The sequence below is a fragment of the Plecotus auritus genome (assembly GCF_963455305.1).
Source record: "Plecotus auritus genome assembly, chromosome: 3".
Lineage (NCBI taxonomy): Eukaryota > Metazoa > Chordata > Mammalia > Chiroptera > Vespertilionidae > Plecotus > Plecotus auritus.
In genome coordinates, this window is record NC_137772.1 from 17,890,273 (window position 1) to 17,909,016 (window position 18,744).

Below are 18,744 nucleotides of genomic sequence, written 5' to 3' on the forward strand. Positions count from 1 at the left end.
TTAATTTATATTACCTAAATCAAGTTTTTTCCAAGAATAGGAATGTGGCATATTTTACAGTTGCAAAATAATGGCCTTTTGCAATATACATGGAAATAGAAACATAATTACATTATTGCTTAACATATGCTATATTATATCATATATACTACTATAGTTAGAATAGGTTCACAAATTATCTCTAATTATTTTGTATACTATTACTTACATGTTCTCTTTTAAGAGCTTTTTTAAATTGTAGTTTATCTTAATTTATATGTATAATAATTTTTTTTTCCTGAGTTTATCCTGTTTGGGATTCTTGAACCTATACATTGGTATCTTTTATTAGTTCTGTGAAAATCTTAAGCATTATCTCTTCAAATATGTATGTATTTTCTTTTTTTTTTTAAGACTGATTACATCATGTTAGACGTTCTCACTTCTTGCTTTGTCCATGATAATTCCTCCATCCAGCATTCTTGGAAATATCTATTGACATCTTTTACAGTTCAATAATTTTCTCTTCAGGTTAATTTTTCTAATCTGCAGTTAAACCACTCTTGAATTTAAAAAAAATCAATTTTATTGAATTATAACATGAGTTTGAGATAATGAAATAAAACACATCCATTTTAAGTGTACAAGTTGATGAGTTTTGACAAATGTATATGCCCTTGTAACCACCACCATAATCAAAATAATAGAACATTTTCATCTTTCTAAAAAGTTCTCTGGTGCCCATTTGTAGTCAGTTTTTTCCTTTCCTTTCACCATCCCCAGGCAAGAATTGATCTTTTTCTGTCACTACAAATTAGTTTTCTCTTCTAGAAATATGTTCTTTGCTATCTGGCTTCTTTTCCTCAGCATAATGTTTTAGAGATTTCGTCCCTCTTGTATGAATCAGTGGTTCATTTCTTTTTATTGCTGAGCATTATTCTGTTGTATAGCTATCCCATAATTTACTTAACCTTTTGCCTGTTGATGGATATTGAGATTGTTTCTAATATTTTACTATTATAGAGAAGCATATGAATATTCATGTTCAAGTCTTTTGTGTAGACCACTTTTTCCCTTTTGGATAAATACCTAAAAGTAGAATTGGTAGGGCCAGTAATGATGTATACTTACCTTTATAAGAAACTGCCAAACTGACCTCGAAAGTGGTTACACCATTTTATATGCCTACCAGCAATGTATGAGAGTTCTAGTTTAGTTCATCCTCATTAACAATTGGCATTGCCTCTCTTAAATTTACATTTCTCTGTTGACTAATGATGTTGAGCTTTTTTCATTTATTAGAAATTTGTATATTTTTTATGAAGTATCTTTTCCCATTTTTCAAATTGGGTTGATTTTCTTTTTATTAATGATTTGTAGGAGTTCATTGTATATTCTGGATCTGAGTTCTTTATCACATAAATTTGATGCAGATGTTTATTCTAGTCTATGGCTTGCCTTTTCCTGTTTTGTTGTTGTTTTTTAAATATTGTGTTTTATTTTTTATTAGATTTGTGTTTAAGCTTTGAAAACAGATTTGTTCCAAAAAAAACTGCTAGTTAAAATAAAATGAATTGTTATATAAATTAAAACCTAGTAATATTTTAACATATTTTAACTTAAATGTAACTTCTTTTAAAATGAAATATTCATTGTAAGGAGGAGCAGTTTTAGACCATTAAAGTAGCTCTAAAATTCACATAACAAACCAAGAACTTACAGTATTTTAAAGTGAAAACTATACTAAAACACATTTTGATAATTTACCAAACAGGCTTGTTACATTTTTAGTTGGGGAAATTCACATTGTTTTTACTTCTTCTATCTTCTTTAATCAGTTAATAATATTTCTATAGTTAAATGCAATTTATAATAGCATTTTCTATGCTTCTATAGGAAGTTGACAAGATGAATTTGCATATGTGTAGCAATATTTTTATTTGGAAGAATTAAAATTACGTGAATGCTTAAATGTAATAGTTTTGAGGAATTAAATGAAACAATTTTAGTCTCCACTGCATTGGTCACAGGCTAAAGGCATGCTTTCTGAATCAGGCTCACTGTAGCTAAATGCTTGCACCATAAATAGGACAATCACATGTCCTTCTTGCCATAAGCTCTTTTGCAGATGACATTTTGAATATTGTGAGCCTACCTTAGTTTTAACAATCTGTTTTTGTACCAGCTGCTGTATTTTCTCCATCCTTCTCAAATCAAAAGGAGATAAATGGATTTGAGATGCATCAGTAGAACAACTGTATACAGCCAAGTCATTTGAGATTTGAAGTCTGATAATGCCCTAATTGGTACAAGGAGATTTCGAATGCCCACAGTTGTCTTGAATTTGTGTACTCGATGTTACTCAGATTTTAATTTCCTTGTTTTCTTTCAAACTTTACTCTGTATATTGTTTGTATATTTTGGGAATTTGGCTTCAGACATTTGTGCTACTTTAAAAGGTAATAGTGTGCTGTCACTGTATTGATTTTTACAAGATGAATTTCTAATTATATTATGTATTAGTAGTCACATTTTATTATTCACTTTAGTAACTAAGAACTTTGAAAGCATTTTGAAACATCCAGAATAAAGAGTCCTACGTGCCACCACTTCAAGGACATAAGGACAGTCTTAAAAGCCATTGTTACCTTCGCCTCATGTATGTGCTATTCTTCTGGTATTAGAAGATTCCTTTTTTTTTTTTTAATTTAGATATTAATGCTTCAGGTCTTTGGCTGTAACTCTAAAAGAGCATTATCAGGGATTTGATATGTAGAAATCATCTATCTAGTTCAACTCCTTCACTTCAGAGATCTGGGAACTGAGGCCCAGAGTTTTCTCAGGTGCCCTGGCTCAGTGCTTCTCAAACTGTCTGCGGTAGAGAATCATTCTTTTTTCCTATCCCCAATGCATGACAGGTCAATCATTTTGTAAACTATAATAAAAATGAAGTACTAGAAAAAGTAACTTTAAAATGACATGTAAAGTTCTAAATACTTCCTCTTAATTTCTGTGTTTATCTCAGTGCAGGTGGATTGCAAAGAGTTCTGGGACTAAATAGTCCATAGACTTCACTTTGTACTAGTATATCACTGCCTTAGGTCGGGGTTGGGAAATTATGATCAATGGGCTACATCCAACTTGTTTTTTGTATGTCCTGCAAGTAAGAATTATTTTTACATTTTTAAGTGATTTTTGAAAATTTATAATGTTTTGTGACACATTAAAATTATACAAAATTCATATTTCAGTGTGTTTAAATAAAATTTTATTGAAACACAGTCACACATTCTTTTAAGTATTGTCTGTGGCTGCTTTTTCCCCTGTAATATTGGGGTTGAGGCAAGGATGAGTAGTTGAGAATGAGACGATATGGTTATAGAGCCTAATTACTACTGTCTGGCCCTTTACAGAAAAAGTTAAGATCTAAAGATCGGGCTTTAGGACAAAATTAGTAGTTAGTGATAGAGTTGAGCATACAAACAGGGTCTACATTTTTTAAAATGTGTTTTAAATATTATTATTAGCTGATACATATTATGCCACTTTTGTTCTCATTTAATCCTCCCAATAATCCCTTTTTATAAAAGTTAGGTAAGTTTAGATCCCTCTGATCTAGTTTTAGATACCTTTCTTGCTCCTAAAACCCAAATTTATTGGTGTGTTACTGTTTTTTAACTCATATCTGGTGAATTAAAAATTGTTAAGTATTTTCTAATATGGATTTTGTTATCAGCATCTGGTTCAGAATATTCAGCTTCTTCTTTTCTGTTGCACATTACTCTACAGTGGATGTTTCTGTGTTCAGGTCCAATGAAAAAGTTTAGGTATGACTCAGAAATCTTTAGAAAAACATTATTTCTAGTAAAAAGATTGCTCCTTTAATATCTATCACCTAGAGAAAAGCAATATTGCAACTAAACTTTAGTGGCAGGTTTCTATTGCAAAATAGTAAAGATACAATAGGTGAGGTCCTGGTTACAACGAAAAAGATTGACATTTTAAGTGACTTTTGGAGGAACAACAGGCTTTCAGTGTTTTGCCTCTTCCACTCATTAAACTGCAAAACAACAGTTCCCATCATATTGTTGTCAAGCCAATATGTCAATTAACATATTGCTTTATTTCTTTTTTTTAATATATTTTTATTGATTTCTGAGAGGAAGGGAGAGATAAATAGAAACATCAATGATGAGAAAGAATCATTGATCGGCTGCCTCCTGCACGTCCCCTACTGGGGATCGAGCCCGCAAGCCAGGCATGTGCTCTTGACCGGAATCGCACCCAGGACCTTTCATTCTGCAGGCCGATGCTCTATCCACTGAGGCAAAACGGCTAGGGCTGTTTCTTGATGTATGCAGTAAAAAACTGCTTTTCATGGTAGCTGTTAATTCTTTGTTTTCCTACCTTTGTATGTGATCACTCAGCAATGTATTGCTATAAAGATATAGCGATAGCTGTCAGCTTTACATTTGATACATGAGTCGCTTCATAATAAGGACCCTTTAAAAGCTGAATCTTGATGTTTGGGTTTCTTCCTGAAATAAAAAAAAGAAATTATTGCTGTGAAAGCTTATTCATTATGATGAAAGTAGCTACAGTTTGATATTGTGTTACTTGCTATTTTATTCTACTTACTCTTAAGTCGATTTGTAAACAATAATTATGTTCTTGCTTAATGAAGAATAAAATAAATGAGAATAAAATAATATAGAAAGTTTTGGCAAAATCTCACTGTATCTTTTCAAGCCATGGCTAGTTCTTTTCCCAAATCTGAAGAGTGCCAAAGATTTAATGTAGGAGATGCTGGTAAATACTGCCCAGTAGCTGTGTCCTAATTCTAGATAGGGCTTTTCCTTTGTATGTTATAACAAAGTCATTGACTAGATTGCTATGCATTAAAGAAAGATGAAGTGCTTAATAAATAGCGAGACATATTATTTAGCAACAGAAGAGGATCACCTTCCAAATATTCCAAAAGAATGTAAGTACTTTACCATGGAACTATTAATGAATGAAATTTTGGGACTCATGAGCAGTAGGTGTTTTTAGACATTATATATAACACATTTTAAAATATTTATTTGAATGAATTATTTCTGTTTTGTTTTAAATTTATGGTACAGTGTAGTGGTAAGTGGTAACAACTGTTCTCTCCAGGAGCACACAAAATCTTAACTATTTGAACTATTAGAATAGCTTGTGATTGACCTTTGCTTATTTGGGCTAGTTTTTAATATATTTATTAGTTTAACCATTGGTTGGGTCTTCTCCCCGGCCCCACATACCAGATGTAGTTAAGAAATGTTTGGGGTTAACAAATTATTATATCTGGATTTTACTTAAATATTGATTGTCTTTTGGGAGCCCCCATTATCTAAGCCAGTGGTCGGCAAACCGCAGCTCGCGAGCCGCGGTTTGCTGCTCTGTTGACTAATTAGTTTGCCGACCACTGTCACATACTACCCTTTACCTCTTTGTACACAATATGCCACAATTGCTAATCCTCACAGCTTCCAACTACATGGTAACATTTAGTCTAGTCCAGTGGTCAGCAAACTCATTAGTCAACAGAGCGGCAAACTGCAGCTCGCGAGCCGCCGTTTGCCGACCACTGATCGGCAAATGTCTAAGCAATCTCTAAATCTACTTTCTACCCAGTACAGCATGTTCCACATTTATTCCTTAGCATATATTATAGTGATTGAGTTTCTGTTTCTAAAAATTTTTGGTAGAAAGAATTAATGTAGAAGGCAGTTCCTTTTTTGCAGCTTGTCTGCAGGGGACCAGAGTTGCATGCATTACTATGTCTGTGAAACTTCTTGGAAGCAAGCCAGTATGTTAGGGTGAGCGATTCATATGTAAGCGGTGAGCCACTAAAAGGCTTGCACAGTATTACAACTCTTCTGAGAAGAGGAAGTGTTAGGAAATTCAGCAGTAAAGCAGCAGCAGCAACAGCAACAAGCAGCCACAGTGAAAGTAAAGATAGGGCAGGTTCACTGTTAGCGTATTGCACAGTGTGAGGCAGTGAGCACACAGCTCCCCATCCTGCTGCCAGAAGGAGGCAAACCCAAACTGTCTGTTGCAAGATTTTTCTGGTTTCATGTTTATGATGTTAAGTCATGTGATAATACTGTACCATAAGTTGCCAACTTTGCTTTACTCTAGAGAGGATCCTTTGCTGCAGTGCTTTTTCCCCCCGTTCTTTTTCTTCTTTTTTTTTTCTTGAAAAAGAAAAAAATTGTGCAATGTATGTGTATGCCTACACCATGCCGAGACGACACTTACCAGTAAATAATCTTTGTATCCCTGAGGTAAGATACTGTTTCTGCTTTCCCTGCACAGTGCTGCTGCAGCACGGAGCAGATCCAAACATTCGGAACACTGATGGGAAATCAGCCCTGGACCTGGCAGATCCTTCAGCAAAAGCTGTTCTTACAGGTAAGAAAACCAAGAGCTACCGAATTAGTTCATCTATGGAACTACTGGCTTGATTTTAGAAAATCTTTATGCACTGAATTTTATTTTGTTTCTACTGATTAAGCTCAACAAAAATATGTGCCATTATCTCTACTTCATTATTGATTTGGTACGTTAACAGTCTCATTAATTGCTATGCTTGCTCTTACAAGCATTAAGCAATAGGATTGTTTATTCTAGTTAGAATTTCTGAGAATTATAGCATTGAATGGTAACATATATTACTCACTAATGTTGAAGTCATTTTTTATTGTTTAGATCGTAATTTTCTTGTACCTCATCTTCTAGTTGACTTTTTTGAAGACCTTCACTATGGAGCAAACAAGGGCATTTGTATTGCTTTATAAAGAGTTTTGATTGGAAAGACAACCTGCTGCCGTATTACTTAGATCAATAGTTAAATAAAATATGATGCTGCTTTTTCCTTGCCACCCTGATTATATTTTTGTTGTATCTTCTTACTTTATCCTGTTACCTAACTACTTTTTTAACTGAGGCAATGTCCGTTTTACTTCAGATAATGAAAATTTTTGGCTTAACTATTGGTTTTATTAAGACAAATGTCAAGAACCAGCAAAGAGGAAATGATATCTCATAATTAGTATAGAAAATAATGCTATAAGTAATATGGCATTGAGCAACTGCTTTCATTGATCTTCATTCTCAAAATGCTGCATTGGATCTATTTTTGTTTTTATTCTTAACATCTGAGTTTTGCTGCCTTTGCCTTCTTTTACTTAACTGACCTTTGTAATTTGGAGCCTCTTTGTCACTGCAGTGCTAAGAGTATTGTTGTAAGTGCTTGTGTGCAAGTAAATGACTTTTTGCTTCCTTTAAATTTGCCCATATTTGAAGAAAATAAATCGTTAGTTTACTTTTAAGTTTGGTGTCATGCTGTGCATTTTTAACAAAGATTCTGAGGTGAATGGAAAACATTTATATACAGAAAGCTTTGAAAATATGCGGAATTCTGGTTAATTATTCTGTATAGAAGACAACTTCCCACTGTGCTAAAATTAATATAATCTCTGCTAAATCAGAGTAATATGATTTTTCTCAATTAAAAGGTTAGGTGATTGGGATACTGAATCAAGATAACATACACTAGAGAAATAAAGCTATTTTAAACCAGTGTAGATAAGAAATTTAAGTATAATTATAAAATTTTAAATAATGAAATTAAAATATATAGCCTCAGGCTTGCTTAGGCTCTGCAGCCTTTCACTGTCCTCTTTTAACAAAGGCCTGGCAACAATCGCAGCTTTGGATTGGTCTCTGACGAAAGGAGAAATACGGTTCAGAGTAATGGAGGTAGATTATAAATGCTGACCATGACTGTCTCTATATTTGAGTGTCCTCCTTCTGACCTTTTCTTCTCTTCAGCCCTCAACACCTGTCTTGTCCATTTGTTAGAATCATTTAATGCAACACTGCTTTTAGATCCACTTACATTTTTCTAAGAGAAAGTTTTAAATATAAGTTAATTAACAAGAAGAAGCTACCTCCTAATTTGGAATGGATTTTAGGTGAGATCATCTTGGCTGTTTAGGTTTGGGAAAGAGCTGTGGCATAATACATCATGGAGACTGAAGATTCCTGGAGAACAGATACTGTATCTATATGTTAGACTTGATTTGAAAAGCATCTATCACTGCATCTTGTTTAGATTAGGATGATATTCATTCTTCTTGGTCATAATACTATTCATTAATTATTCTTTTCAAGAATATTTACTTTTTTTTGGAAATGACATACTTTTCAGTTATGATTTAAAAAACATTCTAGAACATTCTGGTAATAGTAATTTGAGGAAAATATAAGCTAATGATATTTACACATTCATATTATATAATGTAGTGAAATAACACTTAAGTGAAATGTATTTCTGCCCATGCAGGTTCTGTTCTAAGCAATTCTTTGGAATTATAGTGGAAATACTATTTCTGAAGCTAAATTGAAAAGATTAAGCATTGATGAAAGGGAATCTTTTGAAAAGAATGACTTAGAGTTATTAGAGACTAGCGGCTGTAGGTTTGTATGGTGTTAGCTGGAGGTTTGTCATATAGGGCTTTTATTATGTTGAGGTATTATCCCTTTATTCCCACTTTGCTGAGAGTTTTTTTTTATCAAGAAAGGGTGTTGGATTTTGTCAAATGCTTTTTCTGCATCAATTGATATGATTATGTGATTTTTGTTTCTAAATTTGTTTATGTGATGTATCACATTTATTGATTTGCAGATATTGTACCATCCTTGCATCCCTGGAATAAATCCCACTTGATCATGGTGTATGATCTTTCTAATGTATTGCTGAATCTGATTTGCTATAATTTTGTTGAGTATTTTAGCATCTATGTTCAACAAGGTTATTGGTAGTTCTTTTTTTTGTGTGTGTGGTGTCTTTATCTGGTTTTGGGATTAGGGTAATGCTGGCTTCATAGAAAGAGCTTGGAAGTGTGCCTTCCTCTTGAATTTTTTGGAATAGTCTGAGGAGGATAGGTTTTAGGTCTTCTTTGAATACTTGGTAGAAATCCCTATAAAACCATCCGGACCAGGGCTTTTGTTTGCTGGAAGATTTTTGATTGCTGTTTCAATTTCTTCGGTAGTTATCAGCCTATTCAGGTTTTTTGATTCTTCTTGGTTGAGTTTTCGGAGCTTGTATTTTTCTAAGAATATGTCCATTTCATCTAGGTTGTCCATTTTGTTGGAATAGAGTTGTTCATAGTATTTTTTCATAATCATTTGTATTTCTGTGGGATCAGTTGTTTACTTCACCTCTTTCATTTCTAATTTTGTTTATTTGGGTGCTCTCTCTTTGCTTTTCGGTGAGCCTGGCTAGAGGTTCATCAATCTTGTTTATCCTCTCAAAGAACCAGCTCTTGGTTTTGTTGATCTTATTGTTTTTTTGGTCTCTATGTCATTTATCTCTGCTCTGATCTTTATTATTGCCTTCCTTCTGCTTGTGCTGTGCTTTTCTTGTTGCTCTCTTTCTAACTCTTTGAGTTGTAGGGTTAGGTAATTTATTACCATTGTTTCTTGTTTTTGAGGTAGGCCTGTAGAGCTATGAACTACCCTCTCAAGACTGCTTTCACTGTGTCCCATAGTTTTTGGATTGTTGTGTTTTCATTATCATTTGTTGCCATGATGCTTTTTATTTCTTCTTTGATCTCTCTGGTACCCAGTCATTGTTTAATAGCATACTATTTAGCCTCCAGCTGTTTGATTTTTTAAATTGTTTTTATTGGAGTTGATTTCTAGTTTTATGCCATTGTGATCTGAGAAAATGCTTGATATGATTTCTATTTTCTTGAATTTGAAGAGACTGTCTGTGTCCCAACATATGGTCTATTTTTGAAAATGACCCATGTGCACTTGAGAAGAATGTATATTCTGTGGCTTTGGGGTGAAATGTTCTGAAGATGTCAATTAATTCCATCTGATCTAGTGAGTCATTTAGGATTGATGTTTCTTTGCTGATTTTTTGTAGAGGCTTTGTCCAATGGTGATAGTGGGGTATTAAAGTCCCCTACTATGACTATATTGCTGTCAATCTCTCCCTTGATATCCTACAAAAGTTTTTTTTTTTTATGTATTTGGGTGCTCCTGTATTGGGTGTGTATATGTTTACCAGAGTTCTATCTTCCTGTTGGATTGCTCCCTTTAGTATTATGAAGTGGCCTTCCTTATTTCTTCTTATGTCCTTCATTTAGAGATCTAATTTATCAGATATAAGTATTGCTACCCCAGCTTTTTTTTCATTTTCATTTGCCTGAAATACCTTTTTCCATCCCTTCACCATCAGTCTGTGTGAGTCCTTTTTTCTGAGGTGGGTTTCCTGTAGACAGCAGATATATGGGTCATGTTTTCTTATCCACTCAGCTACCCTATGTCTTTTGATTGGGGCATTTAATTCATTTACATTTAAAGTTATTATTAACAAGAGGCCCAGTGCACGAAATTCATGCACTGGGGGCAGTGGGGGGGAGATCCCTCAGCCCAGCCTGCACCCTCTCCAATCTGGGACCCCTTGGAGGATGTGCGACTGCCAGTTTAGGCCTGATCCCACAATCTGAAACTGCTGGCTCCCAACCACTTGCCTGCCTGCCAGCCTGATCATCCCTAACCACTCCCCTGACAGCCTGATTGATACCTAACTGCTCCCCTGCCAGCCCGATTACCCCCAACTGCCCTCCCCTGCTGGCCCGATCGCCCCCAACTGCCCTCCCTTGCTGGCCCAGTCACCCCCAACTGCCCTCCCCTGCCAGCTTGGTCACCCCTAATTGCCCTCCCCTGCAGGTCTGGTGTCCCCCAACTGCCCTCCTCTGCAGGCCTGGTCACCCCCAACTGCCCTCCCTCCCTTGCAGGCAAGGTCGCCTCCAAATGCCCTCCACTGCCGACCTGATCACCCCCAACTGCCCTCCCCTGCCGGCCATCTTGTGGCTATCATCTTTGACCACATAGGGATGGCCATCTTGTGCGAGGGTGTGAGGGTTAATTTGCATATCACCTCTTTATTATATAGGATAGGTACTTGTTTGTCACCATTTTTTTTTTTTTTTATGCCTGTGTTCCTTCTTTGCTTCCTATTTCTTCTTTTTACAGCAGACCCTTTAGCATTTCCTACATTGCTGGTTTGGTGGTGATAAACTCCCTTAGTCCTCTTTTGTCTGTGAAGCTCCTGATTTCACCCTCAATTTTGATTGATAGCCTTGCTGGGTAAAAGTATTCTTGGATTCAGACCCTTCCTTTGCATGACTTTGTATATTTCTTTACATTCCCTTTTGGCTTCATGTGTTACTGTTGAAAAATCAGTCGCTAGTCTGATGGGGGATCCTTTGTAGGTAACTTTCTGTCTCTCTCTGGCCGCTTTTAAGATTCTTACTTTGTCGTTGGTGTTTGCCAATTTAATTATAATGTGTCTTGACGTCGGTCTTTTGGGGTTCATTTTGTTTGGGACTCTGAGCTTCTTGAACTTGTGTGAGTTTTTTCTTCCCTATATCGGGGAAGTTTTCTGTCATTATTTCTTCAAACAGGTTTTTTATTTTTTGCTCAGTTTCCTCTCCTTCTGGCACCCCTATTATGCGATGTTGTTTTGTTTCTTGTTGTCCCAAAGCTCCTTTAGGCTCTCCTCCTGCTTTTTAAGCATTTTTTTCTAGAAGCTGCTCTGCTTGGGTATTTTTTCCTACCTTATCTTCTAGCTCACTGATGAGGTCCTCTGCTTCTTCTAGTCTACTCTTGATGCTTTCTATTGAGTTCTTTATTGCAGTGATGTCATTTTTTATTTCTTCTTGGTTCTTCTTCATTTCCTCTTAGTTCTTACATATTGTTGAATTTGTCTTCCAACCTTATGACCATTTCTCTGAATTCTTTCTCTGACATATTGCTTGCCTCCATTTCGTTTACTTCCTTTTTTGGTTATGCCTCCTTTTCTTTCCTAGGCAGGCTGTTTCTTTGTCTCCCCATGATCTCTCCTCTCCAGGTGTCTGGTTATGTAGTTCTCTCTCTCCTGCATTGACTTAAAGGCACAAAATACAACACAACAAGGCACAATGCACAAGGCATTGAACACAAATGTATTTACGATACTAATAACCCCAAATAAAGGTGACCACCAGAGAAAAGAGAATTAGGGGATTAAAAAAAAGAGTGCAAAATGATATTTAGAAAAGGAAAAAAAGTAAGAGAGAAAAGAAAGAGAATAAAAAAGAAGGGGGGAAAAACTATATGGGGAGAAAACTCCAATAGAACAACAACTACTCCAAAAAAAATGCAAACAACTAACACCCAGATATGAATGCAAACTACAAACAACAACTAATAGTGAGAAGAGGAAAAACAGAACCAAAAAAAAAGAGAAACAATCATACAAACAAACAAACCAATCTAATCAACAATCAAACTAACAACAACAATAGGACAGAGAGAAAGAAGGACAAAACAAAAAATAAAACAAAAAACATAAATTAAAAAAAAAAGGGAAGAGAGAAAAACATTTGGGTCTTGAAGATAGAGAAGAGAGAAGTGTGTATGGACTTGTAGCAGGGAATCGGAAATTAGATAGATATATAAGTAGGATGAATTTTTAACGGGGTAAAAAGAAGGAATAGGGAAAATCTAAAGCAGGAATAGGGTAAGAGAAACAGGACAAAAAAGGGGAAAAGTGAGGAAGAGAGTGTTGGCATAAAGATAAAGTTGAGATAGAGTAAAATGATGCTAAAGGAAAAATGAAAATAGTATGTAGAACACTAATCCCAAAATAAAATAAAATAAAATAAAAATAAAATGAAACTTAAAAAATGGTAAAATAGTAGTAGTAATAATACTGATTAAAAATAAAATATAATAATTAAAAAGGTAAAATCAAGTGAGAAGAAAATAAAAATATTAGTTTCTTAAGTAAAAGATAAAAAATAAAAATGTGCAGTAGTGAAGGTCATGTACTTCCTCTACTGTTCTGTTTGGCATGCCTGTTTCCTGTCAGGTAGTCAGGACAGTATTGAAGTTCCCTGCATTCCACAGCTCCTCTATGTCATATGCCACAATCTTGTTTTCAAGCAGGCAGTATTTCTTTGTTACTCAGCCTGCCTGTGGTTGTATTTACACAAGAGTCAGTTTGTGATTCAACACCTGAGTGGCAGTGTTTCTGTATTGACATCCGGGGCTATAAGTCCTCTCTACCCAGTATTTAGAATTTGTTTTTCCTGCTGCACTTAATACTGGTTTGGGGGTATGGACTGCCCTAGAGCTGGTTTTCTGATTGTTTCTCCCCGCTCTGATCCCCAGGTTCCACAAAAACAACTTTCCCCTGCAGTCTCTGAGAGTGTTTTTAATTGGGTGATCCAATGTACTGGGCTTAGTGATCAAAAGCAAGGATTTAAAGAGAAAAAGAGCCAGAGTAAGTGTGTAAACTCGCAACTTTTTCACCCCGGCACTTTGTGCGATTCTGCTCATGTCTCTGTGCACGTCTTTTTCCCCTGGCACAGTGCAGCCAGTTTACTGGTAAAGCTTCAGGCTGCCTTTTTGTGCCCAGCCAGCTATGGGTTGATTTCTAGAGTTCCCTTCTGTCAGTAGCCCTGTGGATCCCCTTCCACATTCACGGACTACGCTGGTCCCAATGTCCACGGAATTTGTGGGGCGCAGACTTCCTCTGAACCTCTAGATTCCACTGCACGCGTTTCTCCCTTCAGCCTGGATCGCAGACCTCACCTTTCTCTGGGCGAAATCTGACCTTTCTGTGAGGAGGTGCAGAGCTCCTCTGAGTCCGTGTATTCGCACTGCTTGAGACCCGGTATTTGTGGGTTCGCTGCTGGTTCCTGGGTGTTGTGGTTGTAGGGTCCCGGGAGGTATCCGGTTCTTCCCAATTGATGGTAAGGCTAGGCTTCCGATCACAGCCACTCTCCCCTTCAAGATGGTGTGGTCTTTGCGTCAGAGCCGGTTGCTCCAAGAGAGATTTCAGCAGCAGTGGAGGCTGCCCAGTCAGGGGAGCCCAGACCGGCAGTCCCCAACAGTCCCTTGGAATATAGCTGTCCATCACTCATAAATAGATACTCCCCGTACATCCACACACTCTCCTTTCGTTCTCTCACTCACACACTATCTTACAGCCTGCCTTCCCGTTGGCAGCCATCTTCCTTTTTCCCTAAAAATATTTTTTAATTGGTGTGATGGGTGAGTTATGCACTGAGCCTTTTATCACCAGATTTCTTGGATAGCTCTTTTGATTGAGAACATTCAATTCTGAAAGGATCAAACTTCCTGCAGCTGTCACATCAGACTTCCTGATGTCTAACCAGGGCCTATTTTTTACTCTTTTCTTTTGTCATGAATGCATTGTTTTGCACATTAGCTATACTACAGAGTAGCATATTTCATATCATGTATAGTGTATTTTTACTATTAGCCTACATTTCTTAATTTTAACCTCAGAAATTATTGTTTTTCAGTTATTAGGAAGTCTAAAAGTACAACATTCTTCCTAGAAATCATAAGAGGTAATATCTTAGTTTTCACGAAAAGCTGTACATCTCAGTTTTATCAGGGGAAAATTATTGTTATATTAGCATGAATTCCCTTTTAAAAATTCCCTTTAGTGCTAGGCAAGAAAGTTAAAACTTGTCATTGCAATAAAATAGTGTGAATACTCATTTTAAAGATAGATTGTAAATGTTAATCCCCTAACTGTTAAAATTTTATTAATGGTTTGATCTGTCTATAATTTTGGACATGAATAGAAAAATTTAAGGTTTTATTATCAAAAGTTATTGAAACACTTTTTGAAAACCTTAAAAATAGAAAATAATTTAGAAGAGGAATAAAAAACTAGTACCTTTTTTAAAAGACTATATAGGACTAGGTCACATTAAATTAGCACCTATTTAATTTGTTTAGTAGTTGTTTTTTGGTATGTGTGTTTGTATTCTTATTGATTTCCGAGAGGAAGGGAGAGGGAGAGAGAGAGATAGAAACATCTATAATAATAAAAGCGTAATATGCTAATTAGACCAAACAGCCGAATGACCCTTCAGATGTCATTCCAGACGAAGTCGCGGTGGCAGGGGCCAAGGAAGAAGCATTAGGGGTGATCAGGCAGGCAGGCGAGTGGTTAGGGGTGATCAGGCAGGCAGGCAGAGTGGTTAGGGGTGATCAGGCAGGCAGGCGGAGTGGTTAGGGGCAATCAGGCAGGCAGGCAGGCGAGCCATTAAGAGCCAGCGGTCTCGGATTGCAAGAGGGTGCAGGCCGGGCTGAGGGCCCCCTCCCATGCACAAATTTCGTGCACTAGGCCTCTAGTCAATGATAAGAGAGAATCATTGATTGGCTGCCTCCTGCACAGTGCATGCCACACTGGGGATCAAGCCCGCATGTGCCCTGACTGGGAATCGAACTGTGACCTCCTGGTTCATAAGTTGACACTCAACCACGGAGCCACGCCAGCTGGGCTGTTTAGTAGTTTTTATTGAATTGCTTTTTAGATAATACTTATAGCATGCTAACCCTTCTTTTAAAAGTCAGCTTTATGTAAAATATAAAATAATAAAATAGAAATAATAATAACTGACAGCTCCTGAGTGCTTCAGTGAGCCAAGCACTGTTTTAAGGATATTAAATCCTCACAACAACACTAGGAGAAAGATATTATCATTGTACCATTTTTTGCAGATGCAGATGTTAAGTTACTTTTACAAGTTCACACAGTCATTAAGAGAAATTATTGGGATTTGAACTCAAGCAGTTTGACCCCAGAACCAGTGTTCTTATAGATATAGATCAGATTTTTTTTACCTAATCATTCATTGAGAAGGATGTAGTATAACTCATTAATAATACCTGCATGATTTATCATCATATTATCATAATAAAATTAATTGGGTAATAAATTGATTTATCCAACTTTATAAATGCTATTCGTAAGTCTTTACTCTCTAGTCAGTAGGCTTGAATAACTTTCATTTCAAACATTAATATTTAGAATCTATAAGGAAAGATGTAATATTCAAAATGTTTGAACTATTTATTGGTAAAAGGCAGCTCAAATAATGTCTTACACAAATTACAGGCAGTTAATGGAGTGGGAGGGAATAGAAACACTTTCTGTTTAGATAACCCAGCACTCTAATATTCTAAGCTCCCCCCATCAACCTTTTTGTGTAATTAAAGCCAGCAGGCTTACATCATTAAAACCAGCATGATTTTTCAACTCATCAAAAATGACATATTTGTGAAGCATAGTAACTTATTAGTGTATACCTGAGAGCAGCCGTCATTTTTCCCTATAGACTAGCAACTTTATAGCATATTCATTGCAGTTTGTTTTAGAGTATACCTTTTGGTTATAATTTTAACTCTAGAAGTATGTTAATGTTTTACATATTTTTAAAAAAACACAAAATTAAATCAAGGATAGGGGGAAAGCCCTAAAATTTGAATGCAGACAGAAACAAATGAACCATCTGCATTTAGAATAAATATACTTTCCACGAAGACCAAAAACTGAAGGCTACTTTTCCCCAGCTGGAGCTGAAACACCAAAGACATCTCACCAGAGCAGAGTGGAACAGATTAGCATAGAGTAGCACTGAACTGGGGAGAGTGGAGTGGAGCTGCCTAGCTGAATGGAATACTACTCGGCTGTAAAAAAAAAAAAAAAAGAAGGAAATCTTACCCTTTGCAACAGCTTAGATGGACCTGGAGAGTATTATGCTGAATGAAATAAGCAGTCAAAGACAAATAGCATATGATTTCACTATATGTGGAATCTAATGAACAAAATAAACACACAAAATAGAAACAGACTCATAGATACAGAGAACAGACTGACAGCTGTCAGAGGGAAGTGGGGAGGGGGCTAGGTGGAAAAGGTGAAAGGGTTAAGCAAAAAAAAAAACCAAAAAAAACCCAACAACACAAAACAACAACCCCAAAATCTCATAGACAGACAACAGTATTACCAGAAGGAAAGAGGGATGGGGGGAGGTAGGAGAGGGTAAAGGGGGATAAATGTTGATGGAAGGAGACGTGACTTGGGGTGGTAAACACACAATACACTATACAGATGATATATTATAGAATTGTGCCCCTGAAACCTATGTAATTTTAAAAACCAATGTCATCCCCAGTAAATTCAATTGAAAAAAAAAGAGGGGCCTAGATTGGGAGGGGACCAAGTAGAGTGGTGAAGTAGAGCAGAGCTGGCTAGCTGAAGAGGTGCCTGGGCCTCAGGGCCATGCTGTTTTCACAGCAGCTCCATAGTGTTATCCAGCTGTTCCCAGCAGTGCTGTTTTCACAGCCACACTGTATTATCCTCGAGCTCTTTGTACTAAACTTTCCTTCTTCACTGCACCCCAAATTGGTGACTCCTATTGGTGTTTGAATTGGCGCTAGTGATCCTTGGTTAACATTCCATAATGCCCCAGTGGGGCTCTGAAGTGACCACCTGATCTGAAACCAACTCATCTGGTTCCTGATTCTGTTCTTAAGTTGTCTTCCTGGTGGCTCCTAAGGATCTTGGGAACTGTGCATTATGGTTACTTGACTTGAACTTGAGACTGATTGAATCTTTACAATACCCTGTTGGCTAGAGATTATTATCTCTAAAGTTCAGAGAGGTTAAATGTCGCTTTTGAGGTCAGACAGCCTTTGAATGGGAAAGCTTGGAGTGGAGCCCAATTACCTAATGCTAGTGTTTATCCTCCCTCTGGATAAGCCTGTTTTTTAGCCTCACACAAGCCCTCACGATTTGTAGATGCAAAGGGTGCCACAGGCCAACGCTCTATCCACTGAGCCAAACCAGCCAGGGCCATATCAGACCAATTTATAAATTCTTTATTTTTTTAAGGATATATCAGGCATTTGTTTGTTTCAAGAAATGAAAGAGTTGACCCACTTCAGAAAAGTTAAGATTCCCCATCTTAAAATGGGTAGGTGGATCATAACATTGGAGATCCATTCTATGTCTGTATGCATACGTTCCATGAATGGTTAGATAGTTCCCTCCTAGACGTGGGAGAGCTGCAGAATGGGGGAGGGACAAGGGAACAGATCTCTGGATTATCCCCCTCCCGCAAATAGCTCTAAACTCCATCTTGATTTTTGAGATGATCTAGAACAGTGGTCGGCAAACTGCGGTTCACGAGCCGCATGCGGTTCACAAGCCGCTGTTTGCCGCTCTGTTGACTAGTGAGTTTGCTGACCACTATGTAAGGCATTACCTTTACCCAGAAGTTTTGACTTCAGGTTAAAGACATTAGTACATTCTTAAAATGTTTTTTAAGTGTTTTTCCCTAAGGCAGTGGTCGGCAAACTTATTAGTCAACAGAGTGGCAAACCGCGGCTCATGAGCTGCATGTGGCTCGTGAGCCGCAGTTTGCCGACCACTGATCTAGACCCTTTTGGAGGGATGCTGAGGCTGTTGTATTCCTGGTGGGAGGAGCCATGTCCTTGGCCTCCTGGGCTGCTCCGGTCCTTCTCCTTTTGACCTCCCTGAGTGGTTCGTGGGATCTTAGGATTGACTTGTCCTCCCACTTCCCACCAGAATGAGAGGGTTTTTTGGTGGGAGTGTTCTCCTTTTCTTTTCTCTTCCTCAGGACTTCAGCCTAGCGCTGGGAGACTCTCTGGCCTCCACTGTTCATTCATATTTTCTTTACTCTGCCAGGCTGAGATGAAGGGTTCAGCTCCTGGACCTTTCAGGTCTCTGTAACAGGCCTGTTGATCATCTCCCCTTATGCAACCATACTCACATTGCCTTTGGGTGTTACTGCTGCCGCTCCTGGTAATGCCTCCTGATCAGGC

General features: G+C 37.1%; 1 protein-coding gene across 1 annotated transcript in view; it reads left to right on the plus strand.

Annotated features, from left to right (window-relative positions):
- TNKS (tankyrase) overlaps positions 1-18,744 on the plus strand; it is a 166,837-nt gene that overhangs the window by 47,416 nt on the left and 100,677 nt on the right. Inside the window, exon 3 of the mRNA XM_080659908.1 lies at positions 6,325-6,420. Coding sequence (XP_080516034.1) covers positions 6,325-6,420 — 96 coding nt within the window. The remainder of the gene's footprint in view (positions 1-6,324; positions 6,421-18,744) is intronic.